At 41.0% G+C, this 24,954-nt stretch overlaps 1 protein-coding gene across 2 annotated transcripts in view; it reads right to left on the bottom strand.

Annotated features, from left to right (window-relative positions):
• Positions 1 to 24,954, bottom strand: part of CERS6 (ceramide synthase 6) — a 341,168-nt gene that overhangs the window by 67,885 nt on the left and 248,329 nt on the right. For both annotated transcript variants that reach the window (XM_017343213.3, XM_051848533.2), the window contains exon 6: positions 18,510 to 18,602. In XM_017343213.3, the coding sequence (XP_017198702.2) occupies positions 18,510 to 18,602 (93 nt within the window). The remainder of the gene's footprint in view (positions 1 to 18,509; positions 18,603 to 24,954) is intronic.

Consider the following 24,954-nt stretch of genomic DNA (forward strand, 5'->3'; position numbering starts at 1 on the left):
TACATAAAGAGAGGAGAGGCAGAGAGAGAGAGATGTCCTCCATCCACTGGTTCACTCCCCAGATGGCCACAATGGCCAGAGCTGTGCTGATTCGAAGCCAGGAGCCAGAAGCCCCTTCCAGGTCTCCCACGTGGGTGCAGAGGCCCAAGGATTTGGGCCATCTTCTACTGCTATCCCAGGCCATAGTAGAGAGCTGGATCAGAAGTGGAGCAGCCGGGACTAGAACCAGTGCCCAAGGGATGCCGGCGCTTCAGGCCAGGGTATTAACCTGCTGCGCCACAGCACCAGCCCCAGCCCGAGAGATCAATTTCAAAAAGTTTAATTGCTTCATTTGTTCTGTGTAGGGTGGGCACTGTGGTACAGAGGTTAAGCTACTGCTTGGGATGCCTGCATCCCATATCAAAGTGCCAGTTCCAGTCCTAGATTCTCTGCTTCCAATCCAATTTCCTGCTCATGCTCCTGGGAAGACAGCAGATAATGGTCCAAATATTTGAGTCCCTGCCACTCACATGAGAGACCTGGATGGAGTCCCAGGCTTCTGGATTCAGGCAAAACCATCACTGGCTGTTGTGGGCATTTGGGGAGTGAACCAGTGGATAGAAGATCTCAATCTCTGTCTTCCCTCTCCCTCCCATTAGTCTGCTTTTCAAATAAATAAATAAACCTTTAAAAGTATGAAATACTTGTTTCTTTGTATACTTTGGTAAACATATAGCTTACTTTCCTCCTCTAGAAAATGTGTAACATTGTGAACAATCATACATATTTATTTATTTATTTTTTTATTGACAGGCAGAGTGGACAGTGAGAGAGACAGAGAGAAAGGTCTTCCTTTACTGTTGGTTCACCCTCCAATGGCCGCTGCGGCTGGCGCACCGCGCTGATCCGAAGCCAGGAGCCAGGTGCTTCTCCTGGTCTCCCATGCGGGTGCAGGGCCCAAGCACTTGGGCCATCCTCCACTGCACTCCTGGGCCACAGCAGAGAGCTGGCCTGGAAGAGGGGCAACTGGGACAGAATCCAGCGCCTCGACTGGGACTAGAACCCGGTGTGCTGGCGCCGCAGGCGGAGGATTAGCCTATTGAGCCGCAGCGCCGGCCACATATTGATTTATCACTAGGATAAACAGTATACTAATTTCCAGTATGAGGCCAGGTAATTTTAAAATGAAGTACAACTATTTCTCTTATTTTCAATTAACCTAGTCTCCAAACTAGTCCCAGTACATTGATGGTGGACACTAACGTCAGAAGAACTGTGTGTCTTCCCTCAGTTAATTCTGACTGCCTACAGCAGAACCAAGTATTGCAAACCCATGCCACCTGTTGGCCTACCACTGTGCTCCGCCCTTCAGAATCACATTTATGTTTAGTTCTCAGCTCACTGGCAGAAGACGGCGACCACACCCTGGGGTTAATGAATGACTATGTATAGGTACAACTTACTGGTTTTACCTATATCTGAACTCCTGATGATAATGAAGTATCTAGGGTTTTCCTAAGTCATTAAGGTTGGATAATGCCAAAATGCCTTACGTGCAACAGTAACTACACTGATGATATCCACCGCTGGAAGGCAGCCTGGCTATTACTTGTGACCCTGCTATACCTGGAGTATAAGTGTTCTGCCAGACAATAGCTGCTTCAAGACAATGGATCGATTACAGTATTTTCAACTGTTTTCTACACACAATTCCATGAAAACTCTGGTGCTGAATTCAACAGCTAAATGAGGTTATCTTTTACCCCTGCTTAACACAGTTTCAAGTGAGGTCCTGTACCAGAACAATACTCTCCACATTTCCTATTGTTCAGCTCTCAATGGTTACTCTTGGCTCACTGAATGAGAACAAGAGGTTTTTTTCTATTTAATTAAAAACACAAATAATATAAATTTATTAAAATAGTTAATGGAGGATTAGGATCACTTTATAATTGTTTCTAAATTTGTATCTGATATAAACGTCCACAAACAACACAATTCCCTTAACAATGTGGCAAGGTTCCTTTAAAAATAAGAACCTTGTTTTTCAGACAAATGTTGCTTTGTGAAGATGATTTGTGCATAAATCCCTTGGTCCTGGAAAGTATTTATTACTGAAGGGCTCAGAGTGATGCCTATAGCTGCAGATGAATTTTAATTTTAGTCATATCTGTGCGAATATAAAGAAGCATGAATAATTGATTTTGTCTTTTACATTTCCGCTTCAGAAAACATTAGACAAAATGAAATACCTTTCACAACAACCATGCAGTTATTATTCTGTATGCTACCTCCTCTCAACCCTGATACATTTCTTTGAGTAGGCACTGAATCCAGTCCAAATAACAGCTTTTAAACAAAGTGTCAATGGGGATTTTATCAATGTAGGGTGGAAAACGTCCATCCTAATATTTGTAACTGCTGAAAGTGATTAGTTTGTAGAAACAAACATGGCTAGAAGAATATTAGCAGTTTAGGTTGGTAATGTTTCCCTGCATTTTCTGAGGCAGCAATTAAAAGAGAGCTTGTTATTTCTTGTTAACCCGCACACTGAAAACTGATCCCAAAACCTTATTCAAAACAGACTGGCCCTGCCAGCTACTTCAAATGCTGTCCCCAGCCTCCTGCTGTTCTGTCATAATGGTTTCATATTGACACCCATCTGTAAGGGCTTCTATGTTCCCCTCCCACCTGATATTTACCCAACCTCGGCCCCTTTTTCTAGTGGCTTCTCCCAAATGTTAATTTTCAGAGATGGGAAACAATCAGAGATAGTCTTGACTCAACCTCAGAGTTCAGTCTGAAAGGAAAGAATTCAAGGATGAGTCACTCATTTTAATATCAAAATCTGGTAAGAGAAAGCGGTTTTTCTCCTTATTACATTTCTAAATAGCATTTAGGGAATCTAAACTAGAGTTCCTCGGTCTTTTCCGTGCAGCGTCCACAACAGAAACTCCTGGGTACAGGTAAAATTCCAGCTACCTGGGGTCCATCCCCAACTGTTAGAACAAGAAGCAGTATCTTTAATTAGTTCTCTAGGGGAATTTCATGCACAATAAAATATTAACACCACACGGCCAGAGGATCCACCTCTTATTAAGACAGAAGGCTGAGGTTCCATATGATGGAACTCCCATCACAGTGATTAGCCCATGCAGAGTCTTCAAAATAATGTTCTATTTTAGGAGACACTAGATATTTGCCTATGTAAAAAAAGTCAACCATTTTTCATTTTAAAAACATACACAGGACACCATAAACAAGGAATTTGTTTCTTATGCCCCCAACTGCTGGGAAAAGTATTATTAGTCTTATGCAGCCTCTTTAGGAAATAATTTTTACAACTTAATGAAAAAAAACCACTGGTGAGCCCTCTCATAAAAGGCATGCCAGCTGCGGCGGCAATTGGAGGGTGAACCAACGGTAAAAAGGAAGACCTTTCTCTCTGTCTCTATCTACTCTGCCTGTCAAAAAAAAATAAATAAATAAATAAAAGAGTAACATGCTATTCTCTCTAAAGGTCAATAAAGTTCTGCTTTCTCTTTACTGGGATTGTGCAGAGTTGGGGTAAAACTCAGTGTGGGCAGCAGCAAGTGGACTTCAGGCAGGTAACTTGGCAATGGGCAAGGGAGAGCAGCCACTCAGGCTCCATCTACCTCCACGCCAGGGTGAACAGGCAGAGGGAGACGGTAAAGATTTCAGACAGAGTTGAGATATGCCAGGAATAATCACTCTTAAACAGCTTATCTATTGAGAATACTAAAATATAATACATTCTCAATCTCTGGAGATGGGTAGCTACAGTCCTGACTAACAGCATGCATATATATACAAAAACTCCTAAAAAACAAAATCCACAAAGCTCAAAACAGTGTTCTGTTAAATCTTAATGTTAAAATTGTGTTATAGAGAGGGAGGAGATGTACAGTTTGGGACATGCTCAATCGGACTTGCCCCAAACGATAGAGTTAGATACATGCCTGGGGACTCCAATTCAATCCCATCAAAGTGGCATGTACCAATGCCATCTCACTAAGTCAAAGTGATCAGTTTCAGTTCATAATTGATCATAATGATAGGATTAAGAGTCAAAGGGATCACATAAACAAGACTAGTGTCTGCAAATACTAACTGATAGAATTAAGGAGAGAATGATCCAACATGGGAAACGGGCTATACAGCAGACCCATAGAATGGCAGATGTCCTAAACAGCACTCTGGCCTCAGAATCAGCCCTTAAGGCATTCAGATCTGGCTAAAGAGCCCATGAGAGTATTTCAGGCACGGAAAGCCAAGACACTCTGGCAAACAAACAAACAAACAAACCAAAGCCTAAATCAAAGATCTCTGTGAGTGAGATCCCAGCAGAAAGAATGGGCCATCCAAGAAGGAGGTACCTTTCTCTGAAGGGTGGAGAGAACTTTCACTTGGACTATGACCTTGTCTAAATAAGATCGGAGTTGGCGAACTCAAAAGGCTTCCATAGCCTTGGCAACTCATGACTAGAGCCTAGGGAGATTACTGACACCATAAACAAGAATGTCAATTTGTTAAGTCAACAACAGGAGTGATTGTGCACTTTGTCCCCATGTAGGATCTCTGTCCTTAATGTGTTATACTATATGAAGCAATGCTATAACTAGTACTCAAACAGTACTTTATTCTTTGTATTTCTGTGTGAGTGTAAACTGTTGAAATCTTTACTTAATATATACTAAATTGATCTTCTGTATATAAAGATAATTGAAAATGAATCTTGATGTGAATGGGACGGGAGAGGGAGTGGGAGAGGGGAGGGTTGTGGGTAGGAGGGAAGTTATGGGGGGGGGGCATTGTAATCCAAAAGCTGTATTTGGAAATTATTAAATAAAAGTTAAGAAAATAAACAAAAAACTGTTATAATAAAAAATAAATTACAAATCATTAAAATGAAATATTGTACCAGGAATTCCTTGCAGTTTAATTCACTGACGCGTCTTGTCTTGTGAAGGTTTCTAAAACAATTACTGGCACAAGTTCTAAGGGTTTGAGAATTTCATTTAAAAAAAAAAAGGCGGGGGGTGGGGGGGCTGGTGCTGTGGCATAGTAGGTTAATGCTCTGGCCTAAAGTGTTAGCATCCCATATGGGCGCTGGTACTAGTCTCGGGTGCCCCTCTTCTGATCCAGCCCTCTGCTGTGGCCTGGGAAAGCAGAAGGAGATGGCCCAAGTCCTTGGGCCCCTGCACCCACATGGGAGACTGGAAGAATTTCCTGGCTCCTCGCTCGGATTGGCGTGGCTCCAGCTGTTGCAGGCATCTGGGGAGTGAACCACTGGATGGAAGACCTCTCTGTCTCTACCTCTATCTGTATCTCTTTCAAATAAATAAAATTAAAAAAAAAAAAAGAACAAAGAAACCAGGGACTGAACAACTGAGACACTCAGGGTGATGTATGGAAATCAGCTGATTCTGTGTTGCTCCATATGAGAAAAATTCTACCTTTCTCTTAGCAGCGCATGAAGTGAAGAGTTTCCATGATGCACGTGAATGTCAACCTCTGGGTACCTTAAATCACTCACAATTTATCTGGTTGTTGTAGTTTTAACTGGATGTGAATTTTTGGATAACCACTGAGTATGCTTGAATAGACCATTCAAAGAAAGAAATTGCAAATAACAAGGCTTTTCAAAAACCGTAACTAGAATTCACTTTTATTTTCACATAGTCTCTAAATATGTTCCCTAGGGTACATATTTAATGGGGATATTTGGAAAGGATTGAAAAAATGTGACTGATTTGGAAAATGTTTGTTCAATTAAAAGTGGAGTAGTCTTGGCAGGAATGGATCAATTATTCCCTTCTCTAAAATCTGAATAAAACTCTATTCATGCTAAATCTAGAACTGAATTCATTTCAACACTTTTTCCCCAATGGATTAGATGTTTCCCCAACTATATACAGATTTAGGTCGTCGAGGGAGATAACTGTCAAGAAATTAATTAAAGACTTTGAATTTACTATTGTTACTATTGAAAGCTTTTAAAATGTGCATAGATGTGACTTTAGTATATCTACTAGCCAATCTCGATTCTGACATCCCCACACACATACTAACACAAATACATCAAACACACATACATCAAGTTATTCCACATTAGAGTGGAGACAAGGCAAAGGGCCAGAGATTTGTGCTTGTCAATAAAGTTTTACTGGGACACTCTCAGATCCATGTGTTTACTTCCTGTCTGTGGCAGCTTTCTTGTGACGGCAGCAGGACTGGGTTGAGTAGTTAAAACAGAGACTACATGTTCTACAATTTTGAAATATTTATCTGTCCCTTTACCAAAGTGTTATGGCTGCTGGCTTAGAATCACATCAAAGGGCATATTATAGAAAACTTTCACATGTTATCTGAACGTGTTTGTGGTAGTTGCATGGCCTCACTGTCAACTTTACCACATTTTCTTCAAAGAATGTGTAACATAATTAATTTTCATAGTTTTTCTGAAGTAGCCCATTAAACATTATTCTCAAAATTCAACTCAATATAAATAAAGATGGCAGATAGGACCATAAGAATTCTTACGATCAACTACAACTTCAAGGCTACTTGAAAAGCAAGGAATTTCTCCACCAGGTTCTAAAAGCAAGGGCTGTCTGGTTTCAGTACGACTTTCTCTGCTGCTAGCTGTGTCATGACTTTGTGGCTTCTGGAAGCAAACATAAATGAAATAAAGAACTGCTGTATAAGCTGCATTTACCCAATCTTCAAGACCAAAAGCTCATAATCTTGTCTGCTGTGAATTATTTAGTTAATATTTAATCTTCCATTGATTATATTACTGTGGAAAAGGGCACAATAAAATTTTATTTGCACGATAGAAAACAACAAGATAGTATCACTGATTCACTTTTGGTGGGCCTGGCCCAGGCATGGAGCTGGATTTACAATACCCCAGAGTCTGCTTTCCTGGTTTCCTCCTCTCTCCCAACAAACATACACTTTCCAAACGCACTCTGCTTCCATATGTTGCAGATATTTTTAGTGAATAATACAAACATGTATTTTTTTCTCATTGAACTTAAGGTCCTCCGAAGCTCCCCATTACTCCTTGCCTCATCACAAATGCTCAGATTTGAAGGCCTTTATGTACGACACCTTCTGGGCCCTGTGTAAATCGCCCATGCCCCAGTCACACTAGTCTGTAATGGGAAAGTCACTCCTGAAACACTGAAAATAAACCCCGTCTAACAGTCTTAAGGGATTTATAGGTTAACAGACTTAACTTGATTTTTTACAATAATCCCTGGAGACAAAGGTAACAACATTTTTTGATGCTAATTAAACCCATTTGAGTTAAAAACAAAAACACCCTGAATGATCAGTAGGGGGCAGACTTTACTCAACTGGAATCAGAATCATCCTCATTGACCATCAAGGTTTTAAGGTTCAAGATGACAAAGGGCAATCAAGCACTCGACTTTGTGTGTTGGATGGAAGATGAGAAAAGTCTTCTTCAGGTCACCAGGCTGGGATGCTTCTGTATGCCGTCAGCAGGGATTCAGGGCAACTCTTGCTGTTATTGTCAGCCCTATCTTCCCCTCTTGTAACTCCGTTTCCTTCAGCTACCTGAGCTGCCCAGCCACCATCCCTGACAATCACCCAGAACTCTAAACTGCAGAATTTACTCAAAGCTGCTCTAACTTACCGCCACGCAGACCTCTGGCCATGCAGGAGTTTCTGCCTGCTTTTTCTCCAAGCCACACTCCACCTTGACTACCTGGTGAACATCCAGTGATTCCCAGGCACCAGAGGCTCTGACACTGGGATTTATTCTTACCAACAATCCTGTAACACAGGGAGCACTTTGACCTTCACTTTATATGGAAACTGAGGCACAGAGATGCTACCTGATTTTTGCAAAGCCACAAGGTGGGGACAAGCTGAAACCAGATCTGAGTCCAAGTCTGTGTGACTTCAGAACTTGGGCTCCTAGGCACCACTGCAGGCTCTCTCAGAAACTAGTGCATGACGAAAGACTGTGAGGAAGGAGGCAAGAGAGAGGCCACTCTGGGAAATATGAGTGAGACGGAAGAACAGGACGAGTCCACTCTCAGGAGGTAGCAAGAGATGGGGAGCAGGGCTGTCCAGGGCCGGTCATCTGACTGTGAGACCTGAAGATGCTTAAGAGACTCTCCCTTGGCAAAGCACTTGGAGGTTTGATTGCCAGAGCAAGTAGTTAATTAAGGAAGCCTTTGAATTAAATCCCAAAATGTTGCCCCATAAAACATTTGTTTCCCAGATAACAGTATTCTATTGTTCTCCCAGCAGGCTGCACACAACACTGGCCTGAAATGCTTCCATCACAGTCAGCAGCTTGCTAAAATGAGCTGTTCCCTGCTTGCATTCTGAAGACACAGCACAGAGAAAGAAACAAGACAGAGGCCCAGCACTGGGGGATACCTGCCTCAGAAGGAATCTGAGCTTAAGTGGCAGAACAGTACAACTCCAGTCTCAAGCAGATACTCAAAAGAGCACTTGGCATCTCCGTGAAAGGAAGGTTAAGTGGCCAGTGTCTACCAGTCGCAGCACTAAGGTTATACGGAATTCTACATTGTTTTTAATCCTTGTCAGGATGAGCAGATATCATTTGGGGTGATGTTAGCTTTTTGAGCAAAGAAATTTCTGGGCATGCTGACCTGTCAGGTACGACCTGGAAGTCACAGTCGGAGGAAAGGCCAAGAATAGTCTAGGCCGGCAGTTAGCACACATTTTGATGTGGTCTCAACTTTATCAACATGATCTCAACATTCCTTTATATTCTTAAAAATTTTTGGTGATATCAAAGATGTTGTTTATATGGACTTTATTAATATGTATCATATTAGATGTTAAAACAGAATTTTTGAAAATACTCAAAGCACATTCAACTTGTTGCTATTGGTATTTTGGTTGAAGTAGGTGATGAAACTCCAATATCAGATAGATAAATACTTGGGAAAGTGAGTGTTTTAATAGGTGCTTGTGAGTTGTAGATATTCTTTAATATTTTACCAAAACTTGGCAACTCAGACATTGTTAAAGGTTAGTTGTGATGCAGAATCTAAAACCACATCAATAAACTTTCCATATTCTGTAATATTGAAATGTATTGGTCTGTTTTGACTTTTGAATGCATCTTTCACTCATGCATTTTATAACACCATGCATTGATCATTTGGAAAAAACACTGGTTCATTGAGTTAATGATATGTTTTGTTATACAATATTTTTTAAAATCGTATGTTAATATCATTACCAATTTCATCAGAAATGTCTTATGTTCTAACTCACTACCATGTTCTCACTGGTGGACACAAGCTTTCCAAAAATCTAATGTTTGCTTGAAAACTTGAACTTTCACTTTAACAAATAAACTGCCCTTCTTCATACAACTTGAGAAGCTCACTTTGTACACTTCCAAAGAAATGCCTGTCATAAATACAAGTTGCAAAACATAGGTTGTTGGTCATTCCTTCAAGTAAAAATGGGGTTTTAATGGGGGAAAGGGCAGCTAGTTCCACTCAAAACACAAAGAACTAACTACACGTGAGTTTTCACGAGACTCCATTGTGTACTGTTAGGCAACAGAAGTTCTTTATGCCCACTTCTCCCGTCAGCACACACATTCTGAAAACGTGTATTCAAGAACAGGTATTTAATAAAATTAGTACCTTTTACTACTTCATCAAGAGCATTTTCAAGTGAGACTGATGTTTTCTTCTTCCTGCAAGTGTGTGGCACTGCAAAACACCATGGCTACTAATACAGCTTGGATCTGCTGCCAGCAATTCTGCCCTCCATTATTTTTTGCACTCTCTGTGCAAATTTCCACCCAGAGAGAGAGGCAAATGGCATCTCCATAGTACTATGAAAGTGGCTTTGGCTTACAGACCTCCTGAAAGGGTCTCGAGGATTCCCAGGAAACCTCAGATCCCTGAGCGCTGTTGATGAGATAAACAATTTCCAAATATCATTCTAGGAGATGCTAACTGCCCTCTTAATCATGGCTGTGATCATGACAAGCTGGGGTAGGTGGTAGTAACAAAGCCCTTAAAATCGGAGTGGTTTCAAACAAAGCCTATTTCCTACTCACTACGTCTTGCCATTGGTTGAGGGGCTAGGAGGAAGTCTGCTTGCTTGGGTCACGCAGGGATCCAGGCTGACGGAGCAGGTGCCATCTCAGATGTTACCAATTGCTGTACTAGAGGGAGCCGCAGAGCGCTAGAGCGGCTCACACTGGCAAGGGCAGTGAAATATCCCAGCCCAGTGTTAACTCACTCTGTTACGGCCTGCTGGTCACACCTCCCGACCCAGCCGCCAGAGGGGAGGAGGCTGAGAAGTACAGCTCTAGATTAATAGCTGAAACCTACTGAGCATTTATGATGTGGCAGGCACTGTTCTCGGAACATTTATGACCTGCTTAGACTTCACAACACTCCCATAAGGTACGTTCTATGAACTCCATTCCTTGAATCCGGCAACTGAGGCACAGCAGATGTGAGTGGTGCTGGGCCAGCCTGGCCTCCACAGGGCATGCCTCGAGACTCCGAATCGCAGTGCCCATTAGCAATGTTCTTCCACTCCGGCACAGGATGGGAAAATTAAGGACTTTTCATAATGATAAATTTCAAGGATTATCCTTTATGACAAGATGTTCTTTCTCCTTTTATGTCAAGATTGCCTTTTCTTTATGAAATCAGAACTACAAACAGTACGTGCTTTTAAAATATTCTTACTGGGTAGGCCGGTGCCATGGCTCAATAGACTAATCCTCTGCCTTGCGGCGCCGGCACACTGGGTTCTAGTCCCGGTCGGGGCGCAGGATTCTGTCCTGGTTGCTCCTCTTCCAGGCCAGCTCTCTGCTGTGGCCAGGGAGTGCAGTGGAGGATGGCCCAAGTGCTTGGGCCCTGCACCTGCATGGGAGACCAGGAGAAGCACCTGGCTCCTGGCTTCAGATCAGCGCAATGTGCCAGCCGCAGCGCACCGGCTGTGGTGGCCATTGGAGGGTGAACCAACAGCAAAAGGAAGACCTTTCTCTCTGTCTCTCTCTCTCTCACTGTCCACTCTGCCTATCAAAAAAAAAAAAAAAAAAAAATATATATATATATATATTCTTACTGGGGCCGGTGCTGTGGTGTAGCGGTTAAGCCACCATCTGCAGTGCCAGCATCCCATATGGGAGCCCATTCAAGTCCCGGCTGCTCCATTTCCAATCTAGCTCCCTAATGTGCCTGAGAAAGTAGCGGAAGATGGCTCAAATGCTTGGGCCCCTGCACCCCTATGGGAGACCTGGAAGAAGCTCCTGGCTCCTGGCTTCAGCCTGGCCCAGCCCCAGCTGTTGAGGCCATTTGGGGAATGAACCAGTGGATGGAAGATCTTGTTCTCTCAGTCTCTACCTCTCTGTCTGTACTTCTGATTTTCAAATAAGTAAAAAACAAAACAAAACAAAAAACAAAAAACAACCTTTAAAAATAAGATAAAATATTGTTTTAGGAAAAGTAAAAGGTTGGCAATTTTAAGTTAGGTTCCTCTTCAGAATCATTTTGTCAATTATTATTGACAAAAATATAAAACCTGTGATAATTAATTTTGAATTTTTAAGTTGTTCTTATAATAGGCTTTTATTCAGGCCAATTTTTGTCATAATATGTTAGGTACTGTTGTAAGCTCTATTGTTCAAGTGTGGTACTAGATGGCCTTATGTACATTTTTTTCATTTAATTCTATGTCACACTGCTTCCTTGTAAGAAGATTAAAGCATGAAGTTTCCTTTATTCTCAAACTAACTGAAGCAGGAAAGATGTGAGCATGGCCATGTGTACTAAACGGCAGCTAAAGCTCACAGCACCAGGCTCCAATTATCCTTTGCAAAGAGTCACAGACAGCATACACAGGCCTGTCACTAAGTTTCTTGCTAAACTTAACCATCATGCCTCTGTGTGTCAGGAATCTTTAACAAGATGCAGTGTTTCTCTCAGGTTAGAGGCTGACAGAGCAACAAGTTGATTTCCCCGGCTGGGCCCTGGACCTCTGCCAGGGATGCTTTCTTGAGAAGGACTCTGAACACGAGCAGACCGCCTTGGCCGGGGGCCCGGCCTTCCAGCCAAACAGCAGCGCAGTGAAAAAGGACATAGGGTTTAGACATCAGCAAGCTGTTCCAAGTTCCAAGACAAAATAGGCATTAACCTCCCTGGAAAATCTAGTTGAACAGGAGAAACACTGATTGTGAACAGGTGCTAACAGACAGAATTTTAACAAAAATTAAAACTTGTGAAATAAAGGATGTTTCACAGAATGCTGCATGCTAACAATATGCCTGCTGTTTTAAGGTTTTGCTTTGTTTTATTTTAAAGGGAAGGAAGAAAAGAGAGGAATGAAGAGAAGGAAGGGAATGGAGAGAAGAGCGAAGAAAAAAATAAGGAAAATACTTTAAAAGTTTACAAATCTTTCTAGCACATAAAAGAAGATTCAAATCATAATTCCATTGTATCTTGGCTAGTTTCTTCCCTCTGGGAAGATGAACAGGATTTCCAGAGTCTCAATTCTGGAAATGATCAAGAGGCCATGTGCTCTGTCACCACAGGGGTGAGAGGTTCTCCTCTGAGTTTCACACTCCAGATTCTATGTGACCAAACAATGACAAAAAGGGAGGTAAGTATTTGTGAATCTAAAAGCCATCCTAGAAACACTCCAGAGCTGAATGAACTGAAAAAGTGGTTACTAAACCTCACTTCAAGGTACAGATTCAAAGAGTTTCAGGCATGCATTTGGATCTAATATTTATAAATTCGAATTCCATCTTGTTCAATATTTTGGAATAGTTTAGAGAGTCCTGCAGTTACTTCCTCTTTGAATGTTTTGTAGAATTCAGTAGCAAAGCTATCAGGTCCTGGGCTCTTCCTTGATGGGAGACAACTGATTACTGCTTCAATCTCCATGCTTGTTAAGGGTCTGTTTTGATTGTCTATATCTTCTTGATTTGATCTTTGTAGGTTATATAAACCCAGGAATTTATCCACTTCTAGGTTTTCTAGTTTATTAGCATACAGTTCTTCCCAGTAGTTTCTTATGATCCTTTATATTTCATTGGTATCAGTTGTAATGGCTCCCTTTCAACTCTAATTTTATTTGATTTTTTTTTCTCTTTTTCTTTGTTAGTCTGGCTACAGGTTTATCTATTTTAAATTTGAATCCCTGTTTGAGAATGGCCACTTAAGCTCATTGTCATTCAAGAGAAGAGCCAAAGAAATGAGAACCCTTCTATTAACAAGGTCCTGATGGCCTTCAGAAGTTGGCTTCCACACTCTATTGCCAACAACTGTCTTCAAACATCTCATTTCGTAATTAAGAAGCAGGCTGTATTTAGAGGGTTTAGTCAATAGTTCCGATATAGAAGGTGGAGAGTGTATCTGGCATCCAGAACACATCATAAATCGTCACTGATAGCTGGAACGGCAGATCTTCCAAGTGGGAGCATAATAAGGACAGAACCGCTAAGGACCCATGAGGCCAATCAGCAAGATGTAAAGGGGGAAAAGTAAGGGCTCTGGCTCTCTAATGAGAGATGGCAGTAGCAGAAAATGTTTTCTTATTAAAACCTCTGCCAAGTAATAAGCATGCCTGCTAGCGGCCAAATTTCCATTTTGTGCAAGAAATAAGAATATGCCAGTTATACCATGAATACATAAAATAATTCTGAGTGACAGAGAGTAAGAGTGAAAGTGATGGACCAACCACACATCCAAAACAAGCTAATGGTACTGACCAGGAAAAAAGATATATAATTAATGTCTAAACACTGAAAAATATTTACAAAATAGGATTAATTCCACAGACATCATTGAAAAAATATCATTTTTATAGATGTTTTCTGCACTGATGCTAAATATACTAAAATCATACATAATGATATGCTTAACCCCTTGAAAGCAATTGACCTATGAAACTACTGTGGTAAGAGCCATTTGGCTTAAATTGATGAAGATACTCTGAGTCTTTTTGGTTCACCAAACAGACAGGATACATGCATGACAAGAAACTCAAGCAAGTGGAAGATCAGGTTTCTGGAAGCCAAGGACGGGTAGAGTCATAAATCTAACTTTGGATAAGACACCTTCAATTCTCACTCAGCAAAAGAGGAAGTAATAAAACAGCAAGGAGCTATAGACAGTCTATGCTAAGATTTGGATATTACCTTGGATAATGAATGTCCCCCAAGGGCCCATGTATTAAAGTTTTGGTCCCCAACATCTTATGTAAATGTACAAAGAGAGGAAACTTAATCCAATTATGGGATTTGAAGGTGGAGATTTTAGGAGGTGATTAGATTGGACTGGGTCACCAAGGCAGAACCCCATGGTTAAATTCTGATGACTTTTTGAGAGACTTCCTAGACACAGATGCTTTCTCTTGCCATGTGATGCTCTGCACTGCCTCTGGACTCTGCAGCAAGAATGCTACCATCAGAGGCTGAAAAACTGGGGCCCACCCAATCCTGCCCTGTGAATCTTACAAACTGCAGCCTGAAATCAAGTTCCTTTCTCTATAAAATTAGCCATCTCCAGTATTTTGTCATAGTGACAAAAAATTGACTAATACAGTTTGCCACCTCTAAAGTCCTGAGCAATGCGAGGCAAGGCAAGAATTTGCGTACATATCTAATTTAACAGTGAATCACAGAACACTGCTTGGGAGACTTGAGCTCTAATTCATTCCACGATGCGTGCCACTGAGAAACTTACATAAACTCATGGAATATCAAATCTCTCAAGTTAAAATGGGGGAATATTCTACCTCTCTCTCTGTTACATGTATTATGCAGCAATCTGGACAAAGGGGATTCTCAAAAAGAAAACAAAATGCAAAATGAGCCTAGAACAGTACCTGGTGCTTAAAAGACAATCAGTCTACAGGTGTTGTTTACATGAATGATTGATGGTGGTTCTTCAGGTCACCCAGAGACCTAGTTGGCATCCTATCACTGATGGATCTTTAAATGTGTCCAGAAACTGGACCAGAGTATTCAGTAGAACAAGTAAGGGAACCACAAATTATGGGTGCCAATGAGTCATCTGCCATATTTAAGCCAGTCCTGATAGGGACATTACTTCCTATGGGAATCTGATAACATACACATCTTCAGGTCTTGTAGCCACCAAGCCAGGAAACACAGATACTTTTGCCAGCCAAGTGAGCCACTGCTGAAGAATGGTGGAAAGTGTGTACTGGGGGAAAGGCAACTCGGGTATTGGGCCCATGGATTCCTAAACACTTTTCAGCTGCCACTCAGATACCACTTTCTAATTTAACAGATTACTGGTCTAACCTAGAAATACATTACAGTATTGTGCTCCATCCTAGTGTACAGTCCTGTTGAAAGGAACTGAGTTCCTTTATTCATTTTCCCTAAACGTACTGGTTCCCACTATAAGCGGGTGTTGACAGTCATTATGTGCAAAAATGAACATGTTCCACTTGCTATGAACTGGAAGTTTGTGTCCCCTCTAAATTTGTATGTTGAAACCCTACTCCCTAAACTAACAGTATTAGGACAAGGGGCCTTTGGGAGGCGTCCTCATGAATGGGACTAGTGCCTTCATATAAAGGAAGTCCCAGAGAACTGCCTTGCCCCTCCTACCATATGAGGACACAGTGAGAGTATGCCATCTGGGAGCATCCAGGCCCTTTCCAGACATTGAATCTTTTGGGACCTTGATCCAGGACTCCTCACCTTCCAGAATTGTGAGAAACAGGTTTCTGCTGCTATGGGCTACCCAGGCTAAGGTGTTGTGTTACAGCAGCCCAAATGGACCAGGAAACTACTCTTCACTCTCCATGTCTACTAAAGGAGGACAGCAGGTGACTCATTGTTAAAACATAATATGGTGGGGCTGGCACTGTGGCGTAGTGGGTAAAGCTGCCGCCTCCAGCACCGGCATCCCATATGGGTGCTGGTTCAAGTCCTGGCTGCTCCACTTCCAACCCAGCTCTCTGCTATGGCCTGGGAAAGCAGTAGAAGATAGTCCAAGTCCTTGGACCCCTGCACCCACTTGGGAGACCTGGAAGAAGCTCCTGGCTCCTGGCTTTGGATCAGTGCAGCTCTGGCCGTTGTGGCCAACTGGGGAGTGAACCAGCGGATGGAAGATCTCTTTCTCTCTTTCTCTCTCTCTCTCTCTCTCTCTCTCTCTCTGTGTATGTATAACCCTGACTTTCAAATAAATAAATAAACTTTTAAACAAAAAGAAAAAAACCATAATATGGTAAGTGGAGAACATGCTTGTAAACTAAACACAGGAGAAAGACTGATCAAACTCTTAAGAAAATTGAATAATGCTTCAAAAAAGAAGTTGTTTGAGGGACCAGCACTGTGGCGCAGCAGGTTAACACCCCGGCCTGAAGCGCTGGCATTCCATATGGGCGCTGGTTCAGACCTGGCTGCTCCATTTCCAATCCTGCTCTCTGCTATGGCCTGGGAAAGCAGTAGAAGATGGCCCAAGTCGTTGGGCCCCTGCACCCATGTGGGAGACCCGGAGGAAGCTCCTGGCTCCTGGCTTCGGATCGGCACAGCTCTGGCCGTTGTGGCCATCTAGGGAGTGAACCAGCAGATGGAAGACTTCTCTCTCTGTCTCTACCTCTCTCTGTAACTCTGTCTTTCAAATAAATAAAATAAATCTTTACAAAAACAAGAGGTTGTTTGAGGGGAAGGTCTTCCTTGCTGAAGTAGGGGAAGAAAGTATATTCTAGCCATAGGTATGGCCTTGTAAAAACAAGGATGCACCAAAAAGGTTAATTATGTAGTTGGACAATAAGAAGATATTTGAAGCCAGGACTAGTGTGTGTTGAAAGTAGGAGAAGAAAAATGGGGAACAGAGCTGGGGAAGTGGGTCTCAGTTGCACTGTTTATAACTCTTACTATCACTGTAAGAGATTTGGGTTTTGTCTGAAAGGTTTTAGAAAGACAAATCTTAGGGGCCAGGTAAGCAAGATTCATCAGGTAGACAGGAGGACCAATTAGGAGGCTACTGTAATATACTGGGCAAATGTAGATAGGACTCAAACTAAGTATGTCAGTGATACTAAGGTACAGGGAGTAACAAAGAAAGGAACAAAAGATGACTTTCTAGATTTCATAACTGTTGGTTAAGTGTTGTTTCGGGAAGAACAAGACTAAAAATTCATGTCTTCAGTTGGAAACACCAAATGTAAAGTTCAGCCTTCTCATTTATAAAATGAGGATAGCTAATAGATAATAAAATTGCATATTGGAGTTGTTAGGGAGATTAAAGATGATAAACAGAAAGAAGATAGTATTAATACTTGTGATGAGTTATGGAAGTATGAGCTCAGAGAGAATCTGGGGCAGTAGAGAAACATTTGGGAGTTATTATCTATAAGTTATGGTTAGAAGTGTTGGAGGGTGTAAACACAATCATCCATAGAAATGACACCCGGAACTCACTCTAGTGCAACCAAATATGAAGATCATTGGACATTAAGGTATAGACCAGAAAGAAGACTTTATAGGACTCATCCAAATATGGGAATCTTGAGAAAATGAGGATGTCATGAAAAAATAAGCAGCAAAGCGCCAAAAGCACCAATTCTGTCCAGAAGCTGGTAGGATGGAAGCTGGAATGAGTGAATTTAACATTAAGGAGGTCACAGTTAACCTCAGCAAAAGCAATTCCAAGGGCAGGTGCTGTGGCATAGTAGGTAAAGCTGCCACCTGCAGTGCCAGCATCCCATATGAGTACTGGCTGAAGACCTGGCTGCTCCACTTCTGATCCAGCTCTCTGCTAATTGCCTGGGAAAACAGTGGAAGAAGACCCAAGTGCTTGGGCCCCTGCATCCACATGGGAGGCCTGGATGAAGCTCCTGGTTTCTGGCTTTGGCCTGGCCATTGTGGTCATTTAGGGGAGTGAACCAGTAGCTGGAAGACTTTCTCTGTCTTGACTTCTCCCTTTCTCTAACTCTTTCAAATAAATAAATAAATCTTAGCAAAAAAAAAAAAAAAAAAAAAAAAAAAAAAAGGCAATTCCAATGGCGGAGAGGAGTGAAACCAGATCACAGCTCCTTTAGGAATGTCATATTTCCGTGACATTTTTGGACACTGGATGACCTTTAAATGGGGGAATGCATTCTGTAAGGCTGAAACACTGAGATTTTACTCTCCCCCAGGAGCTACAAATAAAAAATTACTTTTTAAAGAAGAAAAAGGACTTGGGAATCAGAGTATGAGAAAACTGCTCTTGGGATGCTTTGCTGTATTTTTTTCATGGATAAAAGGACACTTGGATTTTGGGAAAAGAGTGAAGAGACAATAGGAACAAAATACAGAACAGCACACACAAAATAGCAATTTCTGTAGTCATGCAATACTAATCCAGTGCCAGCAATACTAATCCAGTGCCAATGTCCCAATAGCGTATGTTCCCTTGAGATCACACCCACCTGCCAAGGGCCATTACAAATGCAGATGTGCAAGCACTTGATGATACCACCACTCTTACCTTTCTTTTGATATCAGTGAACTGGGAAAACATTAAAGACCAATAAAACGACAGCTCCAGGATGTAATAGTAGTGAAGATCAGTCGTGAGCGGCTGGGGATGAAAGGAAAAGAGGAGAGATTCATAGTTAATAGGAGATTCAGTTTGTACCTCCCAGCACCTCAGCTCAATGCTGAGAACTGGCCTATGCCTGCACAAATGCAGTCCCTACCCTATTCCCTTTGTAGATAACAGGGCTTTGAAGGATGCCTGTAATCCACAGCTGGACGGCATTGCTTTCATTTCCAACCCAAAAGGTGTTCATCATCATGAACATTTGGTACCCAATTCATTATTAATTTTAACAGAAGTGTTTATCGTTTTTTTAGACACTGGTATCTGCAAAATTCCTTGGGTAACCTGAAAAGACATTCAAACACAGATGCTGAAAGAATAACCCTGGGCAACTGTTTAAGGGTCTGAAGTACAGACTAGGAGGTAGGTGACAAAAATGGGAGTGTTTTAGGGGTCAAGTTCTGCATTAACCGAAAGCTCTCTTGTTATTAGGGAATGTTTGAACCATAGCAAATATAAAAAATAATGACTCAAAAACATTTCTCAAAAGATCAGAGGACCAAGGAAGCTGCCAAGAGATAGAAAACTAGGCACCCAGCCAGGAAATCCAAGATCAAGTCCTGGATCCACAGCATAGTAGGCATAAAACTTGGGCCTTGGTTTATTATTTGTAAAATATGGGTGATATCTGATTTAACTGCCTTGGAAGCTCAGAGATGGGGAAAGGCAGAGAGAGACAGTGAAAATCAGAAATATGTGCTTAGCACATAAATCCATAAACACAAAACATTTTATGAGTTGGCTATGATGAGGTGATTTTGTTTTATGAGGTATAATGAAATGTCTTACTTTACCAAAATCAATGAAACACCTCTGAAATTCGCCACATGAACATGTCTGTGCCCCTATATACAAGCTGACACTATATGTTAATACAATTCAAATTATGTGTGTTGGACATCACTAGCAGCAGAATGAATGGCTAGCTGGCACTCAGCTAATCACCAACTCTGAGCAAAGGCATCAGGGGAGACAACTATTCCTGCCACAGACATTTGGCAACGAAATACACGGGCACAGGGCACTATCCAACCAACAGTGTTAAGGTCCCAATGATGATGAGCACAGTTATGGACTGCATGTTTGTTTGTGGTCTTTCCCCCACTCCCCCAATTTACATGTTGAAGTCTAATACCCAATGTCAGGGAATCTGAAGATGCGGCTTCTGAGATGCAATTAGGTCACGGGAGTGAAATTCTTCTGAGCTGGACTGGTGCTCTTTCAAGAGGAAACTGACCTCCGCTGATGGTATTCTGGCCTGGCAGCTGGAACTAAGGCAAGTATCGATGTTTTTATTAAGCTCAGCATCACCCTGAAGAGAATGCATGTCCTCACTGAACTGGCCTTTTTACAACTTGAGGGCATTAGCAGTGAGGGATGGGTGTTCAGGGCAGACGTACGGCTGCAAATAAAGTCTTAAAAAGTAGGGCCTTGGCTTAACAATCCTTGGAGCCAAGGTCAAATTTCAATTTTAATGAGATCCTCTTCCTCCTGGCATCCCGCCTGGCGAAACGCCTCAGAGAGGTCACGAGGACAAGCTACAGCACATCTGGAAACCGCTGACTTCTCCAGAGAGCATCACGCTACAACGACTGCATCTACAGACTGCCTTGCATCTGACAAAGCTCACTCACAGGCTGACTTCTTTGATTCTCATAAAAATCTTACACAATTAGTACCAATGCATTCTAGATCTAGATTGTACAGATGACAGGAAATGCAGTTAATTAAGGTTAAGAGGTTTGAGTCCAGGCGTCACAGCTGCTGAAGCCCTATGACCACCACACTGGGGCTTCTCATGCCCACCTTGTGTTCCCTATGATGAGCTACTCCAGGTTCAACTGAATGCTTCATTACATTATTTTAAACTTACAACATGCATGTTTATATAAAAATTACTATAACACACAATAAAATGTAGATGCCCATACAGAAGGAGCAACACATCCTTAGCAAAACTGACATATATCACTACGTTTTCATTTAAAAACCTGTTGGGGCCGGCACTGCGGCACAGTGGGTAAAGCTGCTGCCTACAGTGCCAGCATCCTATTTGCATGCCGTTCAAGTCCCTGTTGCTCCACTTCTGATCCAGCTCTCTGCTGTGGCCTGGGAAAGCAGTGGAAGATGGCCCAAGTCTTTGGGCCCCTGCACCGGCGTGGGAGACCCAGAAGCAGCTCCTGGCTCCTGGCTCCTGGCTTTATATCAGTGCAGCTCCGGCCATTGTGGCCACCTGGGGAGTGAACCAGCGGATGGAAGACCTCTCTCTCTGCCTCTCCTTCTCCTCTCTGTGTAACTCTGACTTTCAAGTAAATAAATAAATCTTTCAAAAAAAATCTGCTCAGTTACTTATGTGCTTGCTATATATGCTAAAGGCATAACAAATAAGTTTCATGAGCAAGCTTTATCTATAAAATGCTCTTAAGGCTTACAAGTGTGCTATGATCTACTGCATTTATTTACAGACATGATTACATGCAAAGCGCTATGAGTATAATACCTATATAATAATTTGGTGCTGTTTAATTTTTTCCCATACATCTAAGAGGAAAGGCCCGTATATATAGGGCCTTTCATAATTTTTTTTTTTACAAGTACGAGGTGTTTATCAAGGATGACCTCCATTTCCACCAAAGACTATGAATCTGTCCTGGATGCTGAATTAGTCACCATAAAGCAATGATGTCCTTAAATAAGACCAGTGTCTGCATATAATAACTGCTAGAATTAAAAAGGAGAGAATGATCTTACATGGGAAGCAGGGTACACAGCAGATTCATAGAATGGCAAATGCCCTAAACAACATTCTGGCCTCAGAATCAGCCCTTAAGGCATTTGGATCTGGCTAAAAAGCCCATGAGAATTTTACAGGCATGGAAAGCCAAGACACTGTGGTAAAAAATAAATAAATAAATAAATAACCTAAATGAAAGATCTCTGTGAGTGAGACCCCAGTGGAAAGAACGGGCCTTCAAAGAAGGAGGTACCTTTCTCTGAAGGGAGGAGAGAACTTCTACTTTGAATGTGGCCTCGTATAAATAAGATCAGAGTTGGTGAACTCAAGAGGCTTCCATAGTCTTGACAGCTCATGACAAGAGCCTTGGGTGCTGACCCCATAAATAAGAGTGTCAATTGTTAAATCAACAACAGGAGTCACTGTGCACCTGTTCCCCATGTAGGACCTCTGTCCTTAATGTGTTGTACTAGGCGAATTAACGGTAAAACTACGACTCAAACAGTACTTTATACTTTGTGTGTCTATCTGGGTGCAGTCTGTTGAAATCTTTACTTAGTATATACTAAGTTGATCTTCTGTATATAAAGATAATTGAAAATGAAAAAAAAAGCAATGCTGTCTCATCAGTAAAAGATCATCTTATTCTATAAGTCCCACATAGGGCATTTTTCCTTCCATACTAATGGTGTTTCCTATTTGTAAACATGATTGCAGATGCTCAACCCAAAAGCTTTCACATTGAATCTTTTTTTTTCCCACAGTAATTGAGAAATTTTAATAATCACAGCTATAGACAGGTTTCATTATTCAAGACCTCTAGTAATATGTAACTTAGACTCTACTATTATATTATTTGAATTTTTAAAATGGTATCTAACAAAAAATGTTTAAGTCCTAGTAGACAACTGATTCATTTAAAGTTATTACTGTTCAACTAACTTGCTGCATATTCTTATCATACAGTGATTTAAATTATAGGAATTCAATCTAAAAAAGATCTTTTTGTTCTTTATAGGAGTAAAATGAACCTGCATTTTATCATAAAAAAAAAAACTTAGATAATTCTAGCAAAGTCCAGAGAATAGGTGCTCAATTAAAGCTATCCAAATGTTTCATTTAGCTTTCTAATTTTATTGAAATATTTGGGTCAAGAAACAATGGTAGCTACTGAAACTTCACATCTAAATTAAAAAAGTATAATTTATGCTATTTTATAATCACATATATATTTCCCTAAGAACTAACAAATGTTACTGAATTTCCAACTGTTTATTCTAAAAATGAGAATCTTGTGCACAAATATATTAATATACTTAGCACAATAACAGTACTCAGTACCATTAAAGAATTATGTCATTGGGGCCAGTGCTGTGGCATAGCAGGTAAAGCCGCTGCCTGCAGTGCCAGCATCCCATATGGGTGCCGGCTTGAGTCCTGGTTGCTCCACTTCCGATCCAGCTCTCTGCTATGGCCTGGGAAAGCAGTGGAAGATGGCCCAGGTCCTTGCAACCCTGCACCCGCGTGGGAGACCTGGAAGAAACTCCTGAATCCTGGATTCAGACTGGCCCAGCTTTGGCCATTACGGCCAACTGGGGAGTGAACCAGCGGATGGAAGATTGATCTCTCTCTCTTTCTCTCTCTCCCTCTCTCCCTCCCTCCCTCTCCCTCTCCTCTCTGTATAACTCTGATTCTCAAATAAATAAATCTTAAAAAAAATCATGTCATTAATATTCTGAAAAAATATATTCTTTCCCATTTTATTTATGATTCTTCTATCATTTATTTCAACAAAAGTAACAAAAATACACATGAGGAGGAAAAAGTTACCCATATGATACAAAAGCGCCAGCTTATTTATCTGATCTCCTAAAATCTTTTCCACAGAAATGTGCTTGTTTCTTGAAAATTCTTTTATAGCATTTTCTTAGATCTTATAATTCCTTGAACTCTGTGGCAACACAATTTACTTTTAGTTTGTCCATGTTTGTGTCTGTACTTTAACATTCTCTGTCATAATTATGTTTTGTGAGGTCATCTTCAGGCATCTAAAGCTTGTAATCCAATGACTTTATAATTAAGTACTATACTCACATCGTGTAAAGAACAGCACAGGCAGCAGATTTATTTAATTGGTAGCCACTGAATATCAAGTATAGCCATATGTGCAACATATATTCATTAAAAAGCTCTAAGAGGTTTCCCAAAATTTAAATACTCCTTTCTTTTCTCATTTGCTGAGATAAAATACTTTGGAATACTTGGACCTGCCCTCAAATAAACCTTTCAGAACTTTCTACTGAGTGATTTTGGGGTCTATGTACTGAAGATAACCAGTGAACCATTCTATCCAAAGGGTTTCCAAGGTATATTTTGCAATATGTTGAATACCTAATACAGAATTCTAGGTAAACTGAAAATAAATTCTGTATACCAATTTTATACTAAAGAACCAAACTACAAAGATATTTGTCGGCTATTTTCAGTACCAAATATTCTTTGAGTTTTAAATTTCAATACTTAAAAGCAATTAGTAACCAATATTAAACTATGCTAAATCCTTAGACTATCCACTCCAGCCTTTACTATGGTACTACTTTATTATTTACTTATGAAACTCTATTTTTTCATTGATTCTCATGTTAATGTGACACTAATACAAAGCGAGCAGATTCAATGTAGTTCCTAGACACAATCCCAAAGAATATAATGTTAGGAAGAAGAAAATCCAAATATCATGATGTTTAGCTAAATGGAGGTGGGGTAAAGTCACGTGGAATCTCTAGTGCTCTCCGTGAAGCCGTCGGCAGCTACATTTTGGACACAGTCTTAGCAACTCATTTTCTCAGAAATAAGCAATTTCTCTGCTCCAGCCATAACAGTGCAAGTTAGTTTGGACTGCATTATAGTTAAGAAGAGAAGGTATTGCATTTCATAAGGCATTTGTCTCAGTGCCTTTCATGTTACAGAATGTACCTCATAAATGTGGTGCGTCACAGCAGCTGCCACACCAACAGTATTTAAAATTTCTAAAAGCCTTTAATGTGCTTTTATATATAAAAATTTACACACATACAAAATATATGTATTTATATAAATATATATGTATAAATATATATTTGTGTGTATATATGTATATATACACACACATGAATTCTGACACCCAGCACACTACTACAGAATACAAAGACAGCCTTGAAGGACAATGTCCAAGTATTTAGGACAGTGAAACAGCATCTGGGCCTGAGAATTACATTGTGTAAAATAAGTGATTGATTCAGAGATGTTTTGGTTCCCAGCAGAAGTCACCAGACTGCTCAGCTCTCTCCATCCATATCAGGTTGCTCATTTAAATTCTTTCCTAATCTGAATAAACCGCTCGAACAAGATGGAAATACAAGCTGGAATTCCATTTCCAAGTGTCCTTAGCCTGTCCACTTGCCCGAGGAGGAGTTCCTGGCGGCAGGCCCTTCCTTTGTTGCAAGATGATCTGCAACAGAGAAGATGCAGGGCACATCTGCCCTGCGTTAGCCTTATGTGCTCCCAAAATGACCAAATGCCTCGAGAGAGACAACTCAAAGGAACCTCAAGTTCAAA

The sequence above is a fragment of the Oryctolagus cuniculus genome, chromosome 3 (assembly GCF_964237555.1).
Source record: "Oryctolagus cuniculus chromosome 3, mOryCun1.1, whole genome shotgun sequence".
NCBI classification, from domain to species: domain Eukaryota; kingdom Metazoa; phylum Chordata; class Mammalia; order Lagomorpha; family Leporidae; genus Oryctolagus; species Oryctolagus cuniculus.